Source organism: Penicillium taxi (assembly GCF_028828555.1).
Source record: "Penicillium taxi strain IBT 34144 chromosome Unknown utg000004l_segment0_segment0, whole genome shotgun sequence".
In the NCBI taxonomy this organism is placed as follows: domain Eukaryota; kingdom Fungi; phylum Ascomycota; class Eurotiomycetes; order Eurotiales; family Aspergillaceae; genus Penicillium; species Penicillium taxi.
The window spans coordinates 5,662,939-5,689,324 of record NW_026643206.1 but is presented as its reverse complement, the minus strand read 5'-3'; the positions used below and the strand labels follow the sequence as shown (position 1 = coordinate 5,689,324).

General features: G+C 47.7%; 11 protein-coding genes across 11 annotated transcripts; 5 read left to right on the top strand and 6 right to left on the bottom strand.

Moving 5' to 3' along the window:
• Positions 1-429: 429 nt before the first annotated feature.
• N7495_007000 (hydantoinase/dihydropyrimidinase family protein) lies at positions 430-2,064 on the top strand (the record flags this gene model as incomplete). The annotated part of the gene is made up of 2 exons (XM_057209651.1): positions 430-465; positions 574-2,064. The coding sequence occupies 2 exons, from the start codon at positions 430-432 to the stop codon at positions 2,062-2,064; spliced, it is 1,527 nt and encodes a 508-aa protein (XP_057063425.1).
• A 174-nt stretch (positions 2,065-2,238) lies between these two features.
• On the bottom strand, positions 2,239-3,559 carry N7495_006999 (FAD-dependent oxidoreductase; the record flags this gene model as incomplete). The annotated part of the gene is made up of 6 exons (XM_057209650.1): positions 2,239-2,290; positions 2,348-2,447; positions 2,503-2,776; positions 2,831-2,999; positions 3,057-3,507; positions 3,556-3,559. 6 exons carry the CDS (start codon positions 3,557-3,559, stop codon positions 2,239-2,241), a joined length of 1,050 nt encoding a protein of 349 aa, XP_057063424.1.
• Positions 3,560-4,151: 592 nt separating this feature from the next.
• Positions 4,152-4,934, top strand: N7495_006998 (aspartate/glutamate racemase family protein; the record flags this gene model as incomplete). Its single annotated transcript, XM_057209649.1, has 1 exon — positions 4,152-4,934. The coding sequence occupies one exon, from the start codon at positions 4,152-4,154 to the stop codon at positions 4,932-4,934; it is 783 nt and encodes a 260-aa protein (XP_057063423.1).
• Positions 4,935-5,881: 947 nt separating this feature from the next.
• N7495_006997 (uncharacterized protein) lies at positions 5,882-7,849 on the top strand (the record flags this gene model as incomplete). Its single annotated transcript, XM_057209648.1, has 1 exon — positions 5,882-7,849. The coding sequence occupies one exon, from the start codon at positions 5,882-5,884 to the stop codon at positions 7,847-7,849; it is 1,968 nt and encodes a 655-aa protein (XP_057063422.1).
• Positions 7,850-8,337: 488 nt separating this feature from the next.
• Positions 8,338-9,433, bottom strand: N7495_006996 (uncharacterized protein; the record flags this gene model as incomplete). Its single annotated transcript, XM_057209647.1, has 2 exons — positions 8,338-9,118; positions 9,237-9,433. 2 exons carry the CDS (start codon positions 9,431-9,433, stop codon positions 8,338-8,340), a joined length of 978 nt encoding a protein of 325 aa, XP_057063421.1.
• Positions 9,434-9,762: 329 nt separating this feature from the next.
• N7495_006995 (cystathionine beta-lyase STR3) lies at positions 9,763-11,154 on the bottom strand (the record flags this gene model as incomplete). The annotated part of the gene is made up of 2 exons (XM_057209646.1): positions 9,763-10,875; positions 10,939-11,154. 2 exons carry the CDS (start codon positions 11,152-11,154, stop codon positions 9,763-9,765), a joined length of 1,329 nt encoding a protein of 442 aa, XP_057063420.1.
• A 587-nt stretch (positions 11,155-11,741) lies between these two features.
• On the bottom strand, positions 11,742-15,127 carry farA (CeGAL family transcription factor; the record flags this gene model as incomplete). Its single annotated transcript, XM_057209645.1, has 6 exons — positions 11,742-11,781; positions 11,832-13,442; positions 13,494-13,566; positions 13,618-14,539; positions 14,828-14,852; positions 14,997-15,127. 6 exons carry the CDS (start codon positions 15,125-15,127, stop codon positions 11,742-11,744), a joined length of 2,802 nt encoding a protein of 933 aa, XP_057063419.1.
• Positions 15,128-16,591: 1,464 nt separating this feature from the next.
• N7495_006993 (mannose-ethanolamine phosphotransferase MCD4) lies at positions 16,592-19,765 on the bottom strand (the record flags this gene model as incomplete). The annotated part of the gene is made up of 4 exons (XM_057209644.1): positions 16,592-17,521; positions 17,582-17,723; positions 17,776-17,963; positions 18,023-19,765. The coding sequence occupies 4 exons, from the start codon at positions 19,763-19,765 to the stop codon at positions 16,592-16,594; spliced, it is 3,003 nt and encodes a 1,000-aa protein (XP_057063418.1).
• A 386-nt stretch (positions 19,766-20,151) lies between these two features.
• N7495_006992 (putative chromosome segregation protein (Pcs1)) lies at positions 20,152-21,815 on the bottom strand (the record flags this gene model as incomplete). Its single annotated transcript, XM_057209643.1, has 3 exons — positions 20,152-20,375; positions 20,436-20,870; positions 20,933-21,815. The coding sequence occupies 3 exons, from the start codon at positions 21,813-21,815 to the stop codon at positions 20,152-20,154; spliced, it is 1,542 nt and encodes a 513-aa protein (XP_057063417.1).
• A 475-nt stretch (positions 21,816-22,290) lies between these two features.
• Positions 22,291-23,691, top strand: N7495_006991 (protein-degrading AAA family ATPase MSP1; the record flags this gene model as incomplete). The annotated part of the gene is made up of 2 exons (XM_057209642.1): positions 22,291-22,365; positions 22,420-23,691. 2 exons carry the CDS (start codon positions 22,291-22,293, stop codon positions 23,689-23,691), a joined length of 1,347 nt encoding a protein of 448 aa, XP_057063416.1.
• Positions 23,692-24,513: 822 nt separating this feature from the next.
• On the top strand, positions 24,514-26,382 carry N7495_006990 (putative LysM domain protein; the record flags this gene model as incomplete). Its single annotated transcript, XM_057209641.1, has 1 exon — positions 24,514-26,382. The coding sequence occupies one exon, from the start codon at positions 24,514-24,516 to the stop codon at positions 26,380-26,382; it is 1,869 nt and encodes a 622-aa protein (XP_057063415.1).
• Positions 26,383-26,386: the final 4 nt, after the last annotated feature.

Below are 26,386 nucleotides of genomic sequence, written 5' to 3'. Positions count from 1 at the left end.
GGCTTGTAAGTAAAAGATGAGGTTCCAGCCAGTAGTTGACATTGGTGATATGTACATAGTAGCGAATCTCTCGGTCAAGGGACTAGTGACATAATTCACGGCAACCTCCAAGTAATTCCAATCCAGCAAGCGGAGTTAGATTCGGGTAGTAGAGGCTTCCGGCCATTTGCGCGCTCTATCAAAATTAAATCACGAATCATGTTCTAACCCCGATCTAATTTGCAGATCGCAATATTCACCCTTATCAGAGCGGGGAATTAAGTTGGGGTAACTACTCCCCCACCCATATCAGATAAGTACGGAAGTCGGAAGTATACACATGCTATCGCCTGATTAAGTACTCCATAGCCTTCTGGTTTTCCAAATCAATACATTGACACCAACGTTCTTACTAGCCAAAGAAAGGCCTTGAAAGAATTTTCCGCAATCATGGTATTGGATACGATCATCAAAAATGGCCTCATTGTAAGTTGATCCAAAGCAAAAATCCCTCGTCATTCCAAAGATTCTTCGTTTGCCCGGACGTTACTTCATTACAGTTGCGTTGGAATGATTCACTAAAAATTTACCCAGGTCACAGAGAGTGGAGTTCTTCCAGCAGGACAAGATATTGGAATTTCTGACGGAAAGATATCTTTAATAGGATACAATATTCCTGAAGGTCCAGAAACCAAAATCATTGATGCTCAAGGAGCTTACATTACTCCTGGTGGCGTCGACTCGCATGTTCATCTTGCACAGAGAAATGCCCCAACAGGCGACAATTGGGAGACTGGAACTCGTAGTGCCGTTGCCGGTGGCACGACAACTGTTCTTGCATTCGCATCACAGACAAAGGAGATGACATCCTTGTACCCTGTTCTTGAGGATTATCATGAGAAATCCCGGGATCAATCTTACTGCGATTACGGCTTTCACTTTGTTATCACCAATCCCAATGAAAAGATTCTTAATGAAGAGCTTCCAGTTCTCTCCAAGAAAGAGGGAATCACAAGCGTCAAGCTATATATGACCTATGAGTTATATAAATTGTCAGATCGCCAGCTTCTGGAGACAATGCTTGCTTGTCGATCATTAGGACTCACTACTATGATCCATGCGGAGAACAGTGACATGATTTCCTTCCTGATCGAAGGACTTGAAAAGAATGAAAACACTGCTCCCTTCTTCCACGCCATTTCAGGTCCCAAAATTGCAGAGGATGAGGCTTCGTATCGTGCAATTCGACTTGCTGAGCTTGTTGATGCCCCTCTCCTTCTTGTCCATGTCTCTTCTGACGGGGCGATGAAGCATATCAGGGACGCACAAACCAGACTCCTGCCTATTCACGCGGAAACATGTCCTCACTATTTGTTCCTTTTATCTGATAGGCTGGCAAATAAAGAGCATGACCATTTCCACGGTGCTAAGGGTGTTTGCTCTCCTCCACTTCGCCACCATCTAGAGGATCTTGAAGCCCTCTGGCAAGGCATTGCAAACGATACTTTCACCGTCTTCTCTTCTGATCATGCTCCGACAAAGTACGATCATCCCCAAGGGAAGAAAGCCGGTATCATCAATGGCATTCCCAAGTTCAGCAAGATACCCAAGGGTATTCCTGGGATCGAGACACGTTTATCGCTTCTTTTCAGCGAGTCTGAAGGCTGTCTCTCCAAGAATCAGGCCAGGCTGAGTCTTGCAAGATTTGTCCAACTCACCTCTGGCAATCCAGCTCGACTCTATGGTCTGACGACAAAAGGCGCGATCTTGCCGGGATATGATGCGGATTTAGTAATCTGGCATCCACGAGATCAAGGACAAAGGGTCATTGAGCAGGCTAATCTGCATCATGATGTTGACTATACACCTTTTGAAGGAATGTCCGTGCGAAATTGGCCCCGATTTACAATTCTACGAGGTCAAGTTGTTTGGAACGCAGATGAAAATCGCGTCACTGGTACGAAAGGATTTGGAAATTTCATCAAACGGGAGAATGGGCGTGTTCTGGTCGGCAAAACGGGGCAGCTTCCTGCTGGTATGATTGAAGGAGAGCGCGATCTGTGGCGCCCCAAGCCCCAAGCATGATAAGAAGATAATAATTAATCGTAGCATTTTTATGGAGTGATGTCATTACAAATTTGCAATTGTTAAGAACGAGAAAATTTGATTTGAGTTAGCTACACTTCTCCTAATGAACAATCTCAAGAGTGTTTTTCTACGACCTACACCGACCACTATCTCACGTACTGAGTAGATTATTTACAATCGAGCGCGTTCTGCAAGACAGCTGACGGCCTCATTAGCCATTCCCCTTTTAACCAAGCCCGTTAGCTGAGATCTCCATTATATTATAGGGCGAAAGACTTACCACGATGCTTGAAATCCGGTGCCCCCTGCTCCATAATTATGAATGACCATTCTGCCATCGATATATTCAGGCTCGATCCGAGCACCACCCTCTCGTCCAGCTGCAAATAACGATTAGCTAGTTGGTTGGATACCTAAGTCCAAGATAAGACTTACGGCGGAGACCGACACCGTGTTTGAAAACCTTCAGGTCCTCGGGCTTTCCAAGTTGAGGCGCGAGTTCACAACATTTCTTCTTAATTTCTTCCGCAAATTCGAGATCAACCTCCCCATTCCAGTTGTGCTTCTCTCGGCAACCACCAAGGATCACACCCGTTCTACCATCTTTTCCTCGTGGGAAGATATGAGTTGCGTCGGCATCACGATGGGGAGCCCGGAAGTACATGGTGCGAAGTGGCTCTTTGGGGCCTTCAACCAACATAATTTGGCCCTTTCCTGACATTAGCATGAAAATCTCAGGTTTTGAAGAAGACTCATGACAAACCCTTGCAGCAAACATCTTCTCATCTTTGACTCCACCAAGCTTGAGTGAGCCAATTCCAGTGCAGTTAAACACAGCAGATGTACCGGGATACTCTTCAAAGGCATCATGAATGTCTTTAAAAATTCGTCGGTGAATCTCAATGCCAAGAGAGTTGGCTTGCATTTGCAACCTGTAAGCTTGAGTTGATTAGATGAATTTAAAGGCATAAAAAAGGGATTTATCATACCAAGGAAGGTATCTTTGGACATCCATAACAAAGGAAGCCATTTCAAATCCGAATACAGCCCCAGAAGGTAGATCTTCTTTCTCGATTGGTATCAATCCGCCAACCAAGTCCTCAAACCAAAGCTTTCCAGTAGCAGGAGTAAGAATTCCAACTTCTTCGATTGGTTGATCATAGTGGAATTTGATGTTCATTGCTTTGACTCCCGAATCTGGCCGCTCAGAGGCAAGGATTTTTAATTTGCGGTAGGTGATTGCATCCCATTTCTCTAGGCGTCCATTATCGAATGAGGCTGGGAACCAGTTGGCGCCTCCCCAGTTCGAGGCATATTCTGCTACTGAATCCCCAGGAAGATATCTTGCTGCAATGACGACCTTTGCATCAGGATGCTTAGCCTTGAGCTCCAAAGCGGTGGTGAGGCCAACCACTCCACAGCCAATCACGAGATAAAACGCTTGACGGATTTAGTAAAATGAAGGAGAATGAATATTAAGAGTCCTACCCATTTTCTTTCTGTGAGTCGTCGGAGAAATCGAATGTCTTGTAGCTTGAGCTTCCAAGGTTTCAAGATTCCCGGGATACAAAGGCTTTATGTGCTTAGGTTCTTAGTTGTGACTTGATAGATTGAAATTGTGTGACCCGACTTTGAACTTGCCATTCAAATGAATAGATACACAAACCGTTACCATTTGAGAAGGAGTGGGGACGTGAGGGGGCCTTTCAAAGTCATTGTTCCATTAGAAATTGGAGTAAAAACCCCTCCACGCCAATCCCACTTACTTTCATGTTTAAACCAAGGATTGCACGGCATTGGATATTTATTGACTTAGAGTGGAAGAAATGTTTTCGATTTAAAATCATATTTAAATTGGAGAGTGGCGTGAATAAATGTGTGAGTCGTAAAGTGGTTGGGGTAGGTATCAATACGATACATCAACGCGTCCCCACTTTCACTTGTTGTTTACTTCTGCCCACCCTTCTTCATCTTTCCTTTTACACAACCCACAACCTACACCCTTGGATGATCCACGATCCAGGTAGATCCTTTGGTCCTTTTTAGCATTATTTACTAAATCATAATGCCTCATTCTAGCAGAAATGTCGCTACCAAGCGTCACCGGGTCTCCTCAATCCAAGAAAATCAACATTCTTCTTGTGAACCCAAACTCCTCTGAGTACATGACCAAAGACTGCCTGCGTTCTATTGCACTCAGTCTGCCTGGTGATGTTACCGTTCACGGTTTCACCGCCCCTGATCAGGGTCCCACCGCTATCGAAAATCAAGTCGACGCAGTACTCTCCACTGCAGTCTGCATCAAAGCGATAAAGCCCATTGCAAAGCAGTACGACGCATTTCTCGTTGCTTGTTTCCGAGACCATCCCCTTATCCAAGTCCTTAAGGAGGAATTCTCCCAGCCCGTGATTGGAATTATGGAAGCAGGAATGTATGCTGCGCGCATGCTTGGAGCGCGAATGGGCATCATTTGTACTTCTGATCGCTCTGCTCTTACCCATGCGCGTACAATCTCTGCTTATGGTTTCTCTGATTATTTTGCCGGATGTGAATCGGCCAAGCTGGGAGTGCTGGAATTGGACACACTGCCTCGAAGAGATGTTCATGCTCTTCTCGCTTGCAAGATTGACAACCTCGTTCGCATCAACAAAGCTGACTGCATTCTACTCGGATGTGCAGGAATGACAGACATGCGAACTGAGTGTGAGGGCATCGTGACTGGAACCGGTGTACGAGTTTTGGATGGAGTGGGCCTGGGTGTTCAGTTTCTTATTGGCCTTGTGCGGGAAAAGCTCTCGACTGCCAAAAGTGGAGTGTACAAGGAGGCTTTCGAAGACCGGGCACGACGTGAGCAGCACTGGCTGTGAAGTGGATTGTCGGATTTTGATGATCCGGCGCTGATTGTCAGTTGACAGCGTGCGAAGAGAGGTTTGGTTTGGAAGACGATTACAAAGTATTCGATAACCAGAAATCAAAGATTCGTTAATTCAGGCACTGTCTGTTAACTAATAGTTTAATGCTTTTAAGAAGCTCCTATTTTGGAATATGACACGTTACCGCTTCACAAGATCATCTCTAAAATATCACAAATCATCATTAGAACTAGATCGAGTAGGCCTATACTGTTGTCTTTCATATGATTGGTTCGAGCCCAGATAAGGCCTCGATTAGTAATATAATCTTATCATCGGTTCAACCCCAATTTCCAGAGCCAAGATTCCGAGAGAACCAACTCCTAAACTAATTGAAGTTGATTCACCTGATTATTCTCCAGGATCTAGAGAAATTAGAATGCGTCCTCGTATTGAGGTTGCACCCTGCAAGTTTTGCCGGAGGCGGTTTTCTCGACGCGAACATCTACTTCGCCATGAACGAACCCGTATGGGCCTATTCTCACTTCTCAGCCGGCGATTGTCACTAATGAATTTACAGATACTCGAGAGAAACCCTTCAGTTGTCAGTGTGGCAAGAGATTTACCAGACGGTATGTAAATTCATACGAATAATGTAGATAAAATGGGATCTTACCAGCATAAGTGACCTCTTATCGCGACACTTGAAGCTCAAGAACGATCCTTCTTGCCATGGTGAAATCGAGTCTACCGAACATTCAGCCAGAACGAATGATAATGATTCTCTAAAAATTGACTCAGGAGCATCTAATCACCTGATAGATTTGGATTCAACCGCAAATGAGAGCAGTCTGTTAGTCCCTCGACCCTTGCAGGATCAGGAACTCCATGCTCAAGCTTTGAATGCTCCCTCCCATATAGAGACATCTTCACTGGAGACCGCGGCAATCAATGAAAGACAAATGCCAGCTTTAACAACACTTCAACAAAACATTACACAGCAGGATTTTGACGAGAATGTACAAGATCTTCATATTCTATGGGGAGATATGGACGCCAATTTCTCTTGGGAAGGAACCTTTCCATTGGGATCCGGCATTCCAAATGAGCTTATAACCTTTGCCGACTTTGATGGCTCTGATATTACTCCTCCTGATATGTCATGCCCGCCTTCGGGGATGTCCACCGGTGAAACACAACCCGAAAGTCTAAACTCAGATGATGAAGCATCACTCTGCAATTACCAACTTCCATCCTTACAACATACCGATGACTTTGCTTCCCAAGATCAAGATATTGAGAACACCTCGCAAAATCCAGAATTCTGCCTAGAACGCTCCGCAACTTGCGAGCTGGGTTATCCTTGGCGTATCAATAAAGAGGATTACCAGGTGATTCTTGGAAATATTGGAGCAATATCCCATCTTATTCCTGGGGCCTTCAGCTTACCTTCGAAATATGTCTTTTGCAGATACATAGAGGGTTTTTTTACTGGAAGCCACGGCCATCTACCGTTTCTGCATTTTCCTACTATTTCCGTTGCATGTCTAACTCCACCGTTGATATTAGCCATACTAGCTATGGGTGCACAGTATCGCTTCGAGCGAGAGAGGGCAGTTTGCTTTTACAAAGCCTCAAAGGCATTAATCGATCATCATACCGAACACAGCACACGCTCACGCTCACATTTACATTCACATGCTCTTTCGGAGAAGGATAATATCGAGATTCTGCAAGCACGGATTATCCTCACAACTCTAGGGATATGGGATAGTCAAGAGCTCCTTCACGACTCACTTACAACAACCAGTCAAATTGCACTCTATCTTCGTGATAGCGGGCTTCTCACGCAGGACGACCCCATCAATGATGGAACATGGGGCGACTGGATCCGGCAAGAAGGCCGGCGTCGTACTAAATTCATTGCGTACATGCTTTGCAATAATCAGACAATCATATACCACATGCCGCCAAAGATTTTGAATAGTGAATTGAACTCACTTAATCTTCCCTGTCCTGACGAACTCTGGATGGCGTCGAGTGCTTCAGAATGGAAAACTCTTCGATCGAAATGGCTTTACGGTGTCTCATTTGGAGACAAATTCGCCCAGTTATTCCGATCGAAGGCCTCTTACAAAGATAACTCCAGCTTGTCCTCATTCGGCAACCTGGTTCTAATCCACGGCATCTTCCAGCAAATATACCTAGCGTGGGAATCGGCCTTCTATCTCCCAGCCTCCGAAAACCAATCTTCATTACCACACGAAGTTCTCACAAGATTCCACAGTGCACTTCGCCGATGGCAGAAGAGCTGGGAAATCAGTTCAGACCCTTCTATAACACCATCATCTCCCAAAGGCCCCCTGGGATTCAACGCAACAGCCATATTCCGCATCGCATGCATCCGGCTACACCTCAATCTAGGCCCACACCGCAGTTTAGGAACATGGGATCCAAAAACAATTGCATCCGCCTTTTTAAACGCACCGAAGCCAGCACAGGTCCCACTAGTCTATCACGCTGTACTCCAATCCATACACGCTCTTTCCATCCCTGTACGACTCGGCATCGAATATGTCGCGAGGACACAGACATTAACGTGGAGCACTATTCACTCCCTGTGTAATATTGAATGCGCCTTGTTCTTGTGCAAGTGGTTGGAAACTCTAGCTGAAGACCCGACAAATCTCCATCGGGATGAGCGACGGCTATTGAGAATTATCATGAGTGTTCTGAGGGAAGCGGACTTGGCTCAGCCGTTAGGTGATGAGTTGAAAATAGGAAGTACTCAGATTCGGCGCGTTGGAGCGATGCTTATTCGTTTGCTCTCGGAAATATTGAAGGGCTCGCATGTCTTTGAGATGATGCATGTTTTTTGTGAGGCTTTACGCATTTATTCTTATACCCTGGAGAGTCAGACAGAAAAATAAATTCACCCAGGGCTCGAATTTCAACCTTGGAATCTCCAAAATCTTGGAGAAAAGCGCATTTGACTTGATAAGATTTACGGTGATAGTGATAGTTGAGTTACTCAAATATCTGATGTAGAAAACTGCATTGATATGAATGACCTACAACCAAGAAATCTGAAAGTCTATAACTCTATTGAAGATATCCAGATCTAATGTATCTACAAGATTGGGAAAGGGAATGAGAAAGGAGCCGAAACACTTGAGTGAACAAAAGAGTCCAACACATCCCACAACGCCATGATGGAATGAGAATGCACATTTATATCCAGATAGGCAGCAAGCAAAGGAACCCAGACCCTCCATATCCCTCAAAACTCCGTCCCAGGAAAAACGAAACACAGAGTGAAGATGGTCATGACAAAGTACTTAAGATAAAATTCCACCAGGTCATGAAGCCTAGCCTACAGGCTTCGTGATAAGAACATATCGAACAGTTAATTCGACCGTTACTCGGTCCTCCCCTCAAGTTTATGCATCAGTGTAGCTCTCACACGCACATTCGCCACACCACCAATACCATAAGCAGGCACGATCTTCCCCATTCTAGCAAAGGAGCTAGATATATAATCTCGTCTGATTCGCGACATGCGATCCGCCCACGGCATACCACCCTGTGGTTGTCGGTTATACAGATCCAAGCCTAGTAGATGCATCGGCGTGCTGACGAACTGCATTAGAGCCGGACAAGCGAATTGAGCCACGGCAGCCTTCATAGCCGGGGTTGCGGCGACAAAGTCTGGTATTAAGGGTGCAATGAGGGGCGGGACGTTGAAAGAGGCGAAGATAGTGACGCTATCACGGAGACAGAAGAGGGAGTACGAGACTCGGGGAATACTAGGTGTAGGAGGCATTGGAGGGCGGAGAGTTGTTCTAGACGAAGGGCTTGTCTGTTTCTGGGATATATTTGAATCTGTCTGGCCTGGGGAATTTGCACCGAAGATTCGGGCAAAACGCGCGTCTTTGTAGACGCAGATTGCCATGTTTACGGCTGTTGTTGAGATGAACTTTGCTGGGCCGGCGAATACACTTGAGTAAGACTGGTTGCGAAGGGTGGAGGTTGCAGTGTCGATTACGTTAGCTGTGAGGTAGGTTGAGGTGTAGAGTGTGTATATGAGGAGAAATGGTGTGCCTAGGAAGAATGCGCCTGGCCTGGCGACCATTGATCGGAGGCTGTTGGTGATTGTTTGTTGGATTGGGAAGCCTTTTGAGGCTTTTTCAATGATAGCGCTATATAGATAAGGCGATTAGTCTGGCTCTCTCTCAAATCCCTTCTTTGGTGTCTTCATTTCTGCTACGCAGGGATCCTACGCCCGAATGAGAAAGGCGAAAAAAAAGTAAGACTCACCGATCAATAATCGTGATGATAGGACATGTTAGTGCGCCAGCTGAGGCAGCACTGACGAGATCGACACCCAATCGACGACCTAAATCTTTCGAATTCCATTTCGATGCTTGTTTTGGGACTGTCGTTGAAACCTTTGGTATCGATGTATCGGTAGCGAAGGAAGTATCCTGCGCAACAGCATCGCTAGTCACACTCATAGTCGAGTTCTGGAGGTGAAGAGTAATTAATTCGGGTGCATTAGGCAGAAAATATGCAGATCACAAACGATAAAACGACGCAGACGAATAAAGGGAAAGTTATTACAAATAACAAAATGATGCTCACTATCGCAATACGGGGGATGTGGATGAGAAAGTCCCGGACGCGAGCGCCGGCTCCGATGCCGGACAGATAACCGATTAGGACTACTCAGTACTTTGATATCCAAATACTTGGGGTAGTTATTTTGGTTTGATATCGATTGAATTTTAAATCCCCAAAACGCCTATTTGCAATATATAAAAGAACCGAACAGTTACTATGGAAATTACGCAGAGACGGCATTGTTAGCCTCGATGCCGTCCAGCGTCACACGAACAGCACCAGCTTCAACAAGCGCTCGTCGTAGATCATCAATCAGGTCATCAGCGTCTTCAATACCAACACACAGTCGGATCAGATCCTCAGGCATGGCACGTTCGGCCCGTGTCTTCGCGTCAATACTAGCATGACTCATCCGGCAAGGCATACTGATCAGACTGTTAACGCAGCCGAAACTAACACTAATAGCCCAAATCTTGGCGCTCTCAACAATACGCTCGCTGACATCGACGTCACCGGTCTCGAAGGACAACACAGCTCCAGCGCCCCGCGCCATGGAGTGATGCAGGTCGTACTGCGGGTGCGAGCGCAGGCCTGGGTACCGCACCTTGAATCCGTGAGTTTCGAGGAACTCGGCGATGCGCTGCGCGTTGATTTGCTGCTGGTCCATGCGCACCTTGAGCGTCTTGACACCGCGCATCAGGAGCCATGAGTCGAAAGGTGAGAGGCCACAACCAGATGCGTTGATTGGGAAGTAGAGGCGTTCACCGAGAGTGAGGTCGTTTACGGCAATGACACCGGCCATGAGGTCGTGGTGGCCGGACAAGTACTTAGTGCCGCTCTCGTAAACAATGTCAGCACCCAGCTCGAGGGGGTTCAGGAGAAGTGGCGACATCATGGTGTTGTCTACAGACACTAGACAAGTGGGGTTTGCTTCGTGAGCAGCGGTGGCGATGGCGAGGATGTCGACGATCTTGATCAATGGGTTGGTCGGGGTCTCCAGCAAAACCATGGCGGTCTTGGGGCTTAGCACCTCCAGGACTTTGGCGGGGTTGGTTGTGTCAACGTGGTGCACAATAATTCCTCCGTTGGTTGAGAGGAACTTGAGCAGGCGGTGGGAGCCGCCGTAGAGGTCATCGCCGGTTACGACCTCGTCGCCGGGGCGCAGAAGACGGGTGATCACATCGAGCGCGGCCATGCCGGAAGACACGACGAGAGCACGCTGTGCTGACATGATCTTGGCCAGGTGTCGTTCAAGGTGTGTACGAGTAGGGTTACCAGACCGGGTGTAGTCGTACTCGCCGCCTCCGCTGCCGGATGACTGCTTGAAGGTAGCACTCTGTGGAAAAGTTCCATTAACACTGCTAGCCCTTCGCTGGTGCAATTGAGGTGCGTGTCATACCTGATAAATTGGCACACTGCTGGCATTATACTGGTCATTGCTCTCGGTCAAGACTAGCTCGGTGGCGATATTATACCGACGACCTCCATGAGGGCTGGAGGGAGCAGGAGAAGGCGGAAGGTCATTGCCTTGCAAGTCAACGTGTGGGAATGCCTTCTTAGTGAAACCTGATGGTTTCGACACATCGTTGGGCGCTCCAGATCCTGATGCCGACATCGCTATGTTTTATGAGGCGGGGGCAGAAACTCCAATATGTTGAATGGGGGAAATAACTGGACTGGACAAATCAAGTCAAGTACCTAAGTACAAATACGAAAGATATGTAGCAATTGAATAGGAGACAAGAAGAATGTAGGATAAAAAAGGAAGGCTTATTCTTCGAATAACAATTCGACAATTCGGCTCTCAGAACTGCTATGACTCCGCCATCGCTACGTTGTCATTGGCTGAGATACTGGCATTGCGATTCCGTCATTTACTAGTCCTAATTGGGCTATATAGTGCTGACTAATATTTGGATGTACCTCAACTAGTTGGTTCGTAGTTAGGGCTGAAATAGAGTTAGGAATGTCAATATTCTCGACGTTGAGAAGTATATTTAATACATGATAAAAGTCCATTACATGAGCCTTCAGCTCCAGTATATATCACCAATTATACTTGTTCCATGACACGTTAACATGACAGCCACAACCAACGCCCACCTAGCGTATCCACACCACCCAGATCCTTCCATTTTTTTGGAAAGAAATTACACTAAACGAGATTATGATTCGCTGGAGAGTTCGTCAAGATGATCAATATTATACGCCAAAGTTACCGTTGATGCCAAAGAATTGGAACCTATCGCAACAATTAGTAAAAGAACGATAATAAACATCAACAAGACCTACCAATCTTCAACGTTCAACGCTGTTGGTGCAGTTGGGCCGCTGCGCGAACTGCTACTCCAGTTGTCATCTTGGCTGGCAGCGTCCAGCGCTGCTCCATTCATGGTTCCGTCTAAAACTGGCATCGGCCATGGTGAGCCTTCTATTCCATACACTGGTCCTTGGCCCGGCGGAATGCCCATACCGGCTGGCACTCCCGACATCATCTGTGGGCTAGCCTGGGGACCAGGCATGCTACGACTCGGCATAGCCGACGGCTGTTGATTACCCATCATCTGCCGTGGGCCCATCGGAGGGTGTATTTGAGGCACTTGTAGTTGCGGGTCTACAGTCCCTGGTGGGGGCGATGTCAGTTCGGAAAATATTGCTGTGCCATCTGGGAAGAGTTGGTCTGGCTGGAAGTTCTCCCACAGTGATGGAGATAGGTTCGGCGAGGCACGAGTCACAAGGAAGAAATCGGGAGGTGTAGCGGGCAGAGAAAACTGTGCATTAAACGGTGTAGTTGGACGGGTATTCCCTCGAGAGTTGATAGGAATGGGACCTGGGTCTTGTAGTCCACGGTGGGGATTAGGGGTGGAGTGGCCCGTTGGAGGCTGAGTCTGAGGCTGGTTGAGTTCTCGAGAGGGCGTCACCGCAGGTGTTTGAGGACGCGAGCGTTCATACGACATGGGAGGTGTCGGACCACCATTAGACAAGCCAAGGTCCATGTCATCAAATTTGCGTTTTAAAGGGTCCGGTTTCCTTACAGTTGCAGGATTCTCATGAGGTCTCCGTCGGTGTCGTGTGCCAGCGGCTTTTTGAAGTCGTTCCTCGAGAATCTTGTTGCCGAGAATGGACTCGAAGAGCGTATCGACCATCTTTGCCACTAGCCATACCTTCGAAACATCTTTCAAGGCAGCCATACAGACGTTGATTCGCTCCTGGCACGTTGCCACAATTGTGGGGACTGACGAGCGCATCTGATACACGTGCATGATTAAGGCAGAGAAAAGACTGTATACAATGAATGCAGGAGTATATCGCAATTCATCATGAGCCTGCAAGTTCTCGACGATAGAAGTCATCATACCTGCAGCTTGGAAAGCAATGGTGCGTGAAGGATACGCCATTTCCTCGTTTCGGTAACTATTGGGCGCAGAGGATGCAGGAGGCATATGGGCTCTATGCAGAAGGCATAGCGTGGTGTAATAGTTGGAGTGAAGTAAAGCCGCCCAGAAATGGTGTCGAGATTGCTGCCAACAGACTTCCTTGGGGCAGTTCTGGAGCCAATCTGCCAGAGCCATATCCGAATGTGTCAGATCCATCGCATTTGTGCGTCGTGCTTTTGATGCTACAGAGTACTGTTGTGAAAGAACCAACCCCATGATCTCACACAGCTTGACGTATTGCAGGAAGAACTGCACATGCACTGGCTCTGGTGGGTACTCGGCTGGCATATCAACCTCATCTTCAATAAAATCGTCTTCCGTCACCATCTCCACGTCGGAATCATCTGTATTGATACCGATTGGTCGTCCTAGCGCTACAGCTACGGATCGATCCCGAGTAAAAAGCGTCCACCAAATTCGCTTCCAAAGCCTCTTATCAGGTTTGCTGAGCTGAGATGTTTCCACACTGGAGCAGAGGTTAGAGGAGCAAAAAGATAAATTTTATTAATTCGCGTACCTGCGGTGCATTCCCGATCCCTGGGCAACAACCATGGCCACCCGGGTCCAATAGAATACGTTCTTGGTGACATCTTAAAACCGTCAGAGAGGATATGATAGCTCGCATCAAATTCTAGACTTACCCTCAGGTCCTTCCCAGTACCAGCCCAGCAGTACCAATGCTTGCACAATCGTAACACGATCATCTTCGTAGTTAGCATCATAAAGAGCCTTGGCGCGTTTATAGAAGGTCATCGCAGCAGGGGTAGTGGATCCATTCGCATCCATGAGCTGCGGGTTGGTACAAACCCTTGAGCCAGCCAGGAGTATTGCTTGTAGTAGGAGGAGTGAAGGAGGGTCCTTAGGGTCGCGGTAATGATGCATAAAGCGGCTGCGGTTGATGATGGGCACCACGGGCGCAACCCATTTGAAATAGGCATCGACCAATTCATCGCATAGAGGTTTCGGTGGGAGTAGAAATGCTCCTCGCTGGTGAAGAATATCAATCTCGAGAGGTTCCAGATCCGTGAGCCGCGCTCGGGAGCCTCGAATATTTGGTGGAAGTGGGTAGTGCACAACATTCGATGTTCCATGGCGATCCTGGACCAGTAGCGACAAGTTCGACGACTCCCCAAGATACGCCACGCGCCCCGCTTCTTTGATCGGAGCACGGGCAAACTTGGGTTTCATGAATTGGGCATAGACGTTTTCACTCGAGTTTTGTTGCGCGGCCTCCGTCTCCGTGAAAGATGTGGCAGGCATGCCATTGGAGCTCATCCGACTCTTATGGTAACTAAATTCATGGTTCCCCTTCTGCTCCAAGCCCAGGGATCGAGATTGTTCGTTCGGTGCAGCTTCAGTAGGGCCGGCACTGGTGGATTGGAAGTGCGGAATCGCAGGGTCGACGAGCGAGGGATCATTCTGGGGTGGGCTGTCGACGTACCGACCGTCGTCCTTGGCCTTCGATTGAGTCTTTTTTCTTTTGGGGGTTGGGATCTTGCATTCTATTGAGAATGCGACACAGTTTGTACATGGGACTCCGAGGCTAGCGGCATCACAGCGGACCTAGTTGGAGGGAAAGTGTTAGTGCGACCGCGAACACCGTACATGATACGCGACCGATTAAATTTTAGAAAAAAAAAAAAAAAAAGACCAACCTTGCGGGAGTGACAAGTCTGAAAACGAACAAAGAAATAATAGTTAGCTTATTTCATTCTTAAAAGGTAGTATTGTATATGCGACGCAGGAGGGGTTTTTGACATCGCGATAAGAAGGGACCGAGGTTCTCAGCAGCCGAGGTTCTCCAGAAAACCGACGACCAGATCGCGTCCCATATCAAGTAGAAAATCGTACCTCACACGCGCGTGATGCGCGTTGTCTGGATTACATTTAAATCAGCATTTGTCAGTAATAGTATAGACTGGGTGAAAACCCTGCCGAAATGCCTTTCACAGCAAGACTTCAATTAGGCTACCACAGCCATAGCTGCTACCCAACGGAAGAAATACAAGATTAATCTTACCTCCTAAAACTAAGCCCTTGTCCACCAGGGCCATTAGCAGCCGCAATAGGGGTTCCTGAAGAATCGGCGGCACTGACAGCAGGACTGGGTTGGTTGGCCGATGGGTCGGAATGCGACTCGAAGGTGTTCATGGCGCGCAGTGCCCCTCTGGAGCGCGCGAGGTGGTGAATATAAAGGGCGGATAATTCAGTAACAGCTCAGGTGAAAGGAGGTGATGAGATTCTCCTGAACGCCCAAAATAGGAAATGGAGAAGGGGGAAGTAGAAGGGAAAAAAGGATGTGGCAATTGAAAGGGGATCAATACTTGTGGGGTTCAAAGTGTTTCTCTTCCGTCTGAATGTTCGACCGTTGTAGCCTTTTTCTCTTAAGCATTATTCTAGCTTATTTCTAATTTTTATGTACATATTTAACTACCTTGATATCGATATAAACTACAGTCCTATATAGAGGATTCCAACTTTTTACGGTTGAGCCTGTACTTAGGTAGTGTCCGCGAATAGCCTTCTACATAATAGGTACACGCTTATCTATATACGGAGCTCGTTATTCAGTGTTATTCTGAAGAATCCAAGGTTGCTGTCAACCCGGAATGCGTCCATAAAGGGGAAAAGGGCCGATATCAAGCGTCGGAAATGGATACACAGCTGATTCTCATTCTCTACCTAAGCCTTCATATGGAAGCTAAAACTTTGTGGATTAGAGCAACTTATCCGCGATTATGCACATATTGCCTTCCAAGGTTCATGGGTTGTGGAAATACCCTGTGGGGAGCCTTTCTTTATCCTTGTTGGGGGAGTATATCGTACCTGGTACATACTTACACTTCAAGGTTAGGTATACGTCAAGAATGTCGTACAAGCTTAGAAGCTTGATTTCCAGGTAATGATCTAGGTATTCATATCCCAACCTTGGAAGCACGGGTTAGGCCCTTGGATAGCTGCGATATCTAAATTGATACTGTCTCACCAAGTCCAAGTGACCTGAAAGAATGAATGCTCCCAGGATGTGCGGGATGAGGTCAGTGATTGCGCCTTCCACTAGATATCCAAAATATCCTAGAGGCTCGAGGGGCTATAGCTAAATCCTCGAGTTTATTCGTTCGGTGGAGAAATCTGGGAGACATAGCAGCACTAGCCTTGGAGGGTCCTGTGGATGTTCATGTAGCTTTAGTCGCGCCAGACATATGCGGTACGACGTTCAAGATGTACGGAGTAGACGAGTCGGCAGTTTAACATAGCTCACTGTATTGTGCCAGGTCCCGAGATCGCTATGTAGGTAAGCTGCCAGTTCAATGCTAGATGCACTGGTTCTTGATATCTGTTAATGAAATTTAAAAGATAGAGGGTTCGTTCTGAGTGGAAAGATGATCAGGATCGGATGATATATTCAGGCGTGTGATGCCTCGGCTGACGGTGGTACCATTATGCCCCAGCTTCAGCCAATCACATTCTAAAATTACATAGGCGACATCACGTGAGCCATGACTAATCATTGTAAATACCACTTCATAAATATAATAAATGGCTCATTCTATATTAAGAGCGTATGGTCAACAAGACCGAAGATAAAATTACATGCACATAATTAAACAAATATTACTGCAAGTGCACTTTCTGGCCCTTGCCAGTTCCGACATATTCCTCATGAGATTCAATCGTTGCAGCTTCCCCTTCGTGGCTACCAGCCAATTCGCTCTTGACTGGACCAAACTCCACGCCACTGACCAACTGCTCACTGAGGAACTCTAACCCGGCAACGAAAGTGCACAGAAGGCTAGCAATGCAGAAGTGGCTGATTGTCATACCAATATCTAGCCAGGAGCCCTCGTCACGCACCATGTAGAAGAAATTCAATGTCATTACATCGGAGATAGACATTACTACCATGAATAATGCGCTGGGTGCTACTGTCAGTCGGCGGTTGAGAAGACCCAGGTTGGCACTGATGATGGTGAAAGGGATCAGAATCTGGAAGATCAAGAGCGCGCCTTGGCTGAATGGGTCGAAGACTGGGATCAGGCGGCGGACGCTATCCAAGGAGAATGAGGAGAGGGAAGCGACGTTTCCGGTACTGAAGAACGCTGATTGGATCAGGAATAGGAAGAATAGCGCCACACGAGCATCTGATATCATGAGGGAGCGGTAGTTGTATATCTGACCGTCAACAGTCGATGTGGCGACGGCCGCAGGTTTTGAGGTCTGTTCTGATTTGTGTTCGGCGGAGTGAACGAAGATGGCGTGCTCCAGACGAACCCATGTACTGAGTGTTAAGCAGAACACAAAGTAGAAGAGACCCTCCCATGCAATTGTGAGAATGATGAACGCGGGAGAGAAAGCCAAGAAAATGACCATGAGGCGATTAATGTAGTGATTGTTGGAATACAATCGATGGATGAATGGCAGCAGCACGGAAGCTCCTAGAACAGACCATCCAACGATTTGATTACCAAGGGGCAGACCCTGACGAGCCTGGAGGAAGGAAATGCTTGATCGAGTCACGATCAAGGCAAGGAAAACCAAACCAACCTAGGTAGAAATAAAATATAAGTAAATCATCGCAATAAGATGGCAAGAATGAAGACGTACCTGTGTGCCCATGATAACCCGTGATTGAACACTGTTAAAAGCCGCAGCACCAGCGGGTTTGGAGTTACTCCGTCCAATAATGGAATTCTCAAAAAGGAGATAGAGCACACCAGTGAAAAACATTAAAAGACCTCCATAGGTACTGAGAACAAACAGATTAACAGCCGGAAAAGTGAGAAAGAGACAAGACTTACATTGTATCAACGTCCTCGACCTTGACAACGGGCAAGAGAGTGAAAGTGCTCATCAGACCGCATCCAAGGGTCCAAGTAATAGTCAAGAGCACATGATCTCTAACGAAGCTGAACCCGTAAGCAACAGGCCAGAAGGCTGCCAATGCATAGCAGATTGAAAAGATTTCTCGGTGAAAGTAAGCTTGGACCTGAGGTAAAGCGTGTTAGTTTTGAAGAAAGCTCTCATATCTAGGGTAGTTCAGTTTACCAATGCCTCAAGCACGCCAATAAACGCTAGGATCTGGAAGCCGAAGTTCAGATATCCACCGAATGAGTGAACGTGGCCAAGAAGAGCCTGCTGGCCGGCAATCAGAGCCTTACGCCGAGCAAAGACCTCTTCCCAAAAATACACAGGGAAAAACCCGTAGAAGTAGTAGCGCCAAGATGATGCTTGGTACCAGAAGACAGAAAATAAGACCACCAAGACAGACGAAAAGAACGAGATGCTGGCCACGGTTCTGTGGGCGCTAGATGTACTATGCAGGACATGCAAGTCAATGACCGTGGTTAAAGCATAGGCAATCCAGCCCAGGTAGCCCAAGGACACAATAGTCCGCAAAAATAGCCAATCGTAGGTCTGTAGATAACGTAGACCATCAAGGCCGAGAACCAAGAGATCAGAAGAAAGAGTGATCGATTCCTTGTAAGCACCATTAGAGATTAGAGCCTCGAGGTTAGCGAAGCGACCTTCAATTGAAGTTTCACCGTACCCAGAAAGAGGCTCAAAAGGCACGTAGCGAAGAACCGATGCCCTCTTCTGCTCTTCCTTGACGCGGTACATCTCGAGCACTCCCCGAGTGTTTGCGAGGACGGCCAGTGCCTTCTCGCGGGGGCTCGCATCAAGATAGTCTAGCGGTAATTGGCCAACAGAGTTGACTGGATAATCGACGCCGACCAGGTAGGCCATGAGAGCAGCGACATCGGCCTGTGCAACATCGTGTCGTCGGATGTTGTCGAATCCCCAATCCGACGAGAACCCATCTTCGTGTCCAGTCGGGGCGTCGGGGGTATTTTGCAATGGCTTTGCAACTCCAGAGCCCCAAACAACGAGGGGAGTACGCGTGTTGTCTGGATGGCCGTCGCCGTGACTGCCCAAGTCGCTCATACCATGGTCTGCGGTGAAGACAAACGCGGTCTTGTCATCGTCATAGAATTTCTCCACCAGCTCTGTAACTGCCTGTATACCGCGATCAACCACCTGGATGTTGTGCAGATATTCCTTGGAATAAGGTCGGTGTGCGTGGCCCGTAGTATCCAACCCCAGAAGGTGAAGGAAGAAGACCAGCTTGTCATCCCGCAATTTCGCGTTCAGCTCGGGATCGCTCTCAGCTGATTCAAAGAGCTCGCGGACTTTGTCGAAAACCCAAGTATCCAAATGCGTTGCATCCACGCTGAAGTCCTCGGCCTCCTCGCTGTATGTATCCGCATCGACTCGACCAGGTACCGCGCCCTCTTTGAACATTGGCAAAATATCGGGGCTACCCCAGCTCCAAGTATGTCGACTTTTGTTGAACACACTGTCGAAATTGACCGGGTTCAGCTTCCATCCCGTCGTCACTGCTGAGACATCCTCGTACAGACCAGCGATCAGGGCGACATGGCCGGGCCGAGATTCGGTGGGAACTCGAGTATGTGAGACACCAAAGGTGCCCTGTTCAAGAACCTTGGAGCGAATGAAAGGTGACAGGCGGATCAATTCGTCGGTTTGCTCGGCATTTCCGGGTGAAGGGTCAGGAACGGCTTGGAAGGCCTTGTCGGCGCGAAGACCATCGGCGACAAAAAGGAACAATCGTTGGGCGGGGGCATTGGTATCGGCAGATCGATCAACACCATATGATCGCATGCCACTCACAATGGGACTAAGGAAATAAATATCGAAAATAGAATATGTATAGATCAGGTGAAAGACCACTGCGAGGACGACGAATCCAACGCGGCCAAGACGCGCCATGATCAATCGACTTCTCACAGTGAACCGACTTGTGGGGAATAAAGGAGTGGAATTGGGACGGTGAGTCCGAACAGAAAGAGCCTTTAGAAAAAGGAGCTTCGCAAGGTCATCACGAATATGGGGAACACATTGGACCACCTTTGCCGTCAAATGCATTGGGGAACTTGCGGATCAAAGTGGGGGGAAACTGAGCCAATCATGTGCCTCTAAACGAGCACAGAAAAGCTTTGTTTACTCCTTAGTTAAGCACGGATTCACTATTTAACTACCTGTCGCACTTGGAAATATTATTTGTAGAATTAGAGTAGATAAGTGTAAGTTTCAAGTTCTTTTAACAAGTACCAAAACCAAAAGCATCATATTTCTATTGAATCCCATATCCAAGTTTAATGTGTAGTGCTACTTCGCCGCTTGGTCAAGACATCAACCACGCGCGTATAGAACTTGGCAGCCTGTGGTCGCATGAAGTTAATGTTTATTGTCAGAAACTCGGGCAGTATGTCCAGTAGATCGCGGTCACGGCTTGGGTCCAGCAGGGGCAAGTATTCAAACTCTGCCTCTGAGTACTCTGCACTAGACACACGGGGAACAGAAAGCTTGAAATGAAGAGCTACGAGGATGGTTAGTAAACATTCGAGCTGTGCGCTGAGTGATTGAAGGGTCGACCTACTCCCATTGACTCCTGTTTGAATGCAATCGTATAAATGATCTGTGTCTCGAATTTTAACGTCAAGAATAATCAATCCTGTCAGATCGCTGTACAACTCTTCCTTGAGCTGTGCAATATGCGCGGCCTGTGCAGCTTCGGCAGTGGCAGCTGCCACGGCACGATTGACAGGACCACCCTTGATGGCGCTCCCAGGAACCTTGGCTGTGCTTTCAGCACTTGTAGTTGTGCTGCGAGTCGCTGCGAGTTTGGTTTGCAGCGTCTTAATCTCAGATTGTGCCGATACAAGCTGTGCGCGTGCCTGCTCTGCCTCCGATTTGAGTCTGCTCATTTCGACATCCCGATCCTTCAGTTGTATCTGGAGTGTGCGGGCTTGCTGCCCGAGGACTTTTTGAGCTTCAAGTTCAGATTTGAGGGAGGCGACCAGGTCATTTGAAGCTAAAAGGGCAATTAGTCTCATGTTTGGAAGAATAGACGAAAGCAACCAAAATAGTACGTACACTTTGTTATCTGCTCGCATTGCTGACGCAGCTTTTCCATGTTTGAGTTGGCTTCGATTATTCCAATCTCACGAAGATTCCGATACTTGGACTCCAATCCATCATACTTTTTGGTAAGATCCCCAATTCTACGCCTCAACTCCGGATCTCCACCTTCTACGGGCTCAACGCCTGACCTGCGCTTACGAGGAGACAAGTCTTGGAAGTTGGGCATTGAGCTTAGTCGAGATCGAGGAAGACGGCTCGGTGTAGGCATAGTGGGCGCAGAAGGTAATTCGTCTGGAAGAGTCGATTCGTCGACAGTTTCGTTGTTGGAGGTTGTTTGAGATTCATCCCTTAGTCGCTGGACATCCTTTGTCGGCTCCAAAATAGATACTTTACGAGAACCAGAGGGTGTAATTTGGAATTCGTCCTCGGACTGAGCTGGCTTGGCTGTACTAGCTGCGCGGCCTTTTGCGCGACGAGTCGTTGTCGCTGGCTTTCTAGACTTTGACGCGCGCGAAGTCTTTGTTTCGCTCGGTGCAGGAGGGTCGTCATTTTCTTGCTCATGTGTATCCTGTTCCTGTAGCTCTTCTGGTGCTGGTGGCAAAGTTCTATCGCTTCCTGTGGTGCTCTTGATGGCACGGGGCCTTCCCCGTCTGGGCTTGATATCTTCTGGAACCTCTGCTTGTGAAGCTTCGGCTGATACTTGCTTTCTGGCACGCTTGACTGGCTTAACATCGGTCGCACTCTCATCGGAGGTTCGCGCCCGGCCCCGCCGTTTCTTGCTGGCAGGTTCCTGCGATTCCAGAAGAACACCCTCATTTCCCGAGATTTGCATTAAATCATCATCAGACTCAACCAGACCAGAAATTTTAGCTGCAGCTTTGCGTTTCGGGGCCATTTTGTGGATTAAATTGGTAGTTCGCAGTTTGACCGTTCCTTACGAGTCGACGCGCCGGACATCAACAAATCTCCACATTAGGTGACATGTGACATGCCTTTCAGGATTACGGCAGCAAATATTGGCGAGAACATTGGATTTATATTTAGCCTCCATACACCACTACTTTATTGCTTGATGGATTTTAGGCTCTAGCCATACTGGCTCCAAAAGTCATAATTTCGAATCATCAACCATAAAAGTGATTGTTATCTGACAGTAACCACGCACAAAAATTCATCCAAGTACTAATGTTACGCTACTACAGATAGGCGGTATGTGATTTGCGGCACTATTGGGCGGTGAAAATCAATTCGAGTGTCCGTCCATCTTGAGGCGGTCACCGTCCCTCTGCTTCTCCTTAGTTGCCCACTGTGACTTCTTTGATCTTTTTCAGATAATACCCTGTCTTACTGCATCTATTTGAATCGTCATAATGGCTCCGCCAGGTGACCGAGGTGGTGGTCCTTGGCTGCGCTTTGCGCACGAAATGGGGATTATGCTCTTCTCGGTTAGTTAATACATATATTTCGGCTCGACGTCATTTCTGATGAAGTATCCATAGGGCTTACTTGCCTATGGTGGGGTCAGATTGCTCTTGAATCATATCATTCAACCCGATGCAAGCACCAAGCAGGCGGAAGAACAACGACAGAAATCAACGGCCATATTGCGCAAAATATACGGAGGGAACAGGTCCGACGAAGATTCGACCTCATCAAGACACGATAATCTTCGGCAGCAAATAGCTGACCTCGACCTCAATCAGTATGAGCAAATAATTTCTACGGAACTCATCGCGCCCTGGGATATCCAGGATGGTTTCGAAGACATTGGTGGTCTCGACCACATCATAAAAGAGCTAGAAGCGACAGTGATTTATCCATTGACCTACCCTCACCTATTCGCTTCCAAATCTTCGCTTCTGAAGGCACCATCCGGTGTTCTTCTCTATGGACCTCCAGGATGCGGAAAGACCATGCTTGCCAAAGCGCTGGCGCGGGAAAGCGGGGCTAGCTTCATCAACCTGAATATCTCTACATTAACAGAGAAGTGGTACGGAGACTCTAATAAGTTGGTCAAGGCAGTCTTTTCACTAGCGCGCAAGCTGCAGCCCGCTATTGTTTTCATCGACGAAATCGACGCCGTTCTTGGAACTCGCAGAAGCGGTGAACATGAAGCCAGTGGGATGGTGAAGGCAGAGTTCATGACACACTGGGATGGACTTACGTCTGCAAACTCTCTAGGGGAGCCGCAACAGATTGTTATTCTGGGCGCAACCAACCGTATTTTCGATATTGACGAGGCTATTCTCCGGCGCATGCCTAAGAAATTCCCCGTCACACTTCCTCAACCCCCTCAGCAAATCCGAATTCTCAAGCTGGCACTCAAGGACACAGAAGTCGATTGGACCAACATGGGCTTGAATGATTTGGATTTGGATACATTGAACTTCAGAAGGAAAGAAAACCCAAACTTGGACAGACTACTCACGAAAATGGACGGCATGTCTGGAAGTGCTATAAAGGAAATGTGTCGTGAGGCAGCTATGGTTCCAAGACAAGAAGCTATCCAAACGGCCATCCATAATGCCCGGGCAGAGATGAGGGCCAGAGGACAAGACCCAAGAGCCTTGAGCTTGAGGAAGGTGAATATTAACCCTAGGAATATCCGTTCGCTTATGACAGATGACTTCTTTACTTCTGCCGGTGATGTCGTTGTGGTACCCCCGTCAAATCACACACAAACGGCCGCTATTATCGGGAAAGATGAAGCTGAGTGGAGAACTGAGACTGAGTCTGGCCGTTCCTCTGGGATGGATGAGCCCCTTGAGTAACGATATTATCTTTTATATTTATATTTCTTTCTTTCTTTATCCATATTTCCTCTTCTATTTGAATCATTTGGGAACACTTGGCCGCAAATCAGTTCTGATCATAGAATTACCCCAGGATTCATATATAATCTTGTTTTCATCTTTCCTTTTTTTTTTTTTTTTTTTTTTTCATTCTGAAGATAACGTTGGAATATGTCCTGCTCTCTAATGGCAATTTGGATATTATTCCAGCGTTTAAGGCTGTAACATTATTTACTTAGCTTTAGTGTACAGTTGGCATCTCTTTGGCATAGCAATAAGAGGTGATGTCTCGTCCTAAAGTACTGCCGCAGTATGTGGCGTTATGTGAAATGTTTTATACCACGACTTTACCAGCAATAACTACCTATGATTTGAAAACGGTTGTGATTTCAAGACCCTCACAATTCTCTCTCCTTTTTTTCAATGTTTTTTTTTCTTTTTTTTCTTTTTTTGGAGCTTTTCTCCCCATGAAGTGGTTCCGGGCCGTCTTCAGCACGGGGAATAATGGTGGGTCGTTATCGTCACTACCACGACGCTTCTTCTACCTCTCCTATCACATCATTTACACAACCACCACCCTCCGCCCCCACTTCCACCCATTCTGTCTTCTTAAACACTTATACCAGCAAAATCTTATGACCGATCCTCTCGCCTTGTTTGACTGAGGCCACGGAAGTGACACGGACGAATGGGTCTCTCCTAGGGGACCACTGATGGCAATCGTGCCTTGGCAATATCTAGTCCTAAGGGAGTTGAACTCGTAACCTTGGAATTAAAAATCTACGGACCTCTTTTTTAGGAATGAGTTCCCAAAGCAACCATGTCAATGCTTCCTTGAGCTCCAACTCTTTTGGCGCAACAACCTCCACCTCCGCGGTCCGATCGCGCCCTCGCCGCCTGGTTTCGTTGATGGACGAGGATGATGACTACAGCAAGAAAAGTTATTCCTCCGACAACGATTCTCAACCATATACCTCTGGTCTGTCTACCACTATATTACCAGGTGGAGCTCTATCGCGCGGTGCCACCCCCTCGCCGCGGCCATCTCGTGGAACATCGCCATTACCGACGCAGCGTCCCTCCCGCGTTACCGAGGCGAGCTATAGAGATTGCGACGATATATCGATAGGTTGGAACGGTGCACCAAAGGCTTTTTCGTCATCCCGAGGGGCTGCGGACTTTCTAGACTCGTCATGGTCCTCGCTTCAGAGCTTGGCATCATCAGTTCTAGGAAGCGACATGGGACCTGCAACGAATCATTCAACTAAGACACACGCACGATGGAAACCGTCTCGGTCGGATTTATATATTTCAAGTGCCCAACGGTCCACAGCTCCGGCTTGGGGTCCATCCGGACTCTCTATTCCAGAAATTGGAGTGGGAACTAAGGAAGAGAGGCAAGCACTTGTGCAAGCAAAGAAGAGGGAGGCGCTTTTACTGGCAGACTCTGATCCGGTTCTTAACCGCACCCGCATGCTTCGACACAAAAGGCGTGACTCAGATGATTGTTTTGACCAGCCACCTGACCCCGACCACGATGAAGACGCTTTAGCTTATATTCACCACGTTCAACCATCGGATAGTATCACCGGAGTTACAATCAAATATGGGTGTCAAGCCGCAGTATTTCGAAAGGCCAACGGGTTCTGGCCCAATGACAACATTCAAAGCAGGAAGATAGTTCTCCTGCCAGTCGATTTATGCACCGTGAAAGGCAGACCGATTCGACAGGAGTCTGTGGATCTTCTAGGACCTGACACGGAAGATGCGACTGAAAGCTCGATTTCTCCTTTACCTGGTTCTACAGACCGTCCAACAGACCAGACGGCCAACAAGTCCGAATCAGACGCCAATCAATTTTGGAAACATGAGTCGTGGGTACAAATAGATGGATTTCCTGCCGCAATAGAGATAGGCCGTGTTCCACGGAGGTCATTGGGCTTTTTCCCACGCACACGTCGGAAATCTTTATCTTATACCGATGCGGAACCTCTTCCACTGTCATCAGCAGTCGGATCACCACCACTTAATTCTTCTCAAGGCTTGTTTCCTTGGGATCGTGATCGTGAAGATTCATCTAATTCAAATACCGCTCGCCGCTCTGGACATCGCCGCCAACATAGCAGCATCAATTTGTCAGGGGGTGGCACTGGTGTCGGTACTCTTGATCTCACCTCGACTGCCCCTGGTCCCGCAATGGATGGGCTCAGCAAATTTTTATCGCAGCACATGCCTTCATATCTTGCACCGTCTGCGCCTCCACCAAACCTACCAAGAAATTCAACCGAGTCAGTAGCCACCGTTACTTCCAATGCATCAGGACTTGAGAACATCGGTGGTGCCCTTGAAGGCTGGGTCCGTAAGGTAGCGACACGTGCAAAATCTGGCATCAACGAACTGCAACAAGGGTCTCCAGCCCAACAGGGAGGCAGCCGAGGTCGCAGTATAGGAATATGGGGAATGGGTGATCTGATTGAGCTGGACGATACATCAGAAACAACACTGGAGGACCAAAGATCGCCATCACGAGGCCCCGCACGAAGGGCGAACTTGCAGAGCTCATCATCCACATCCTCATACAGAGCCGTAGGCTCTTCCGCATCCGCGATGAGCAGGTCTCGCGCGGCTGCATTTGGCTCCGGGCAGAGTGAACGAACTAAGCATGATTGATTCA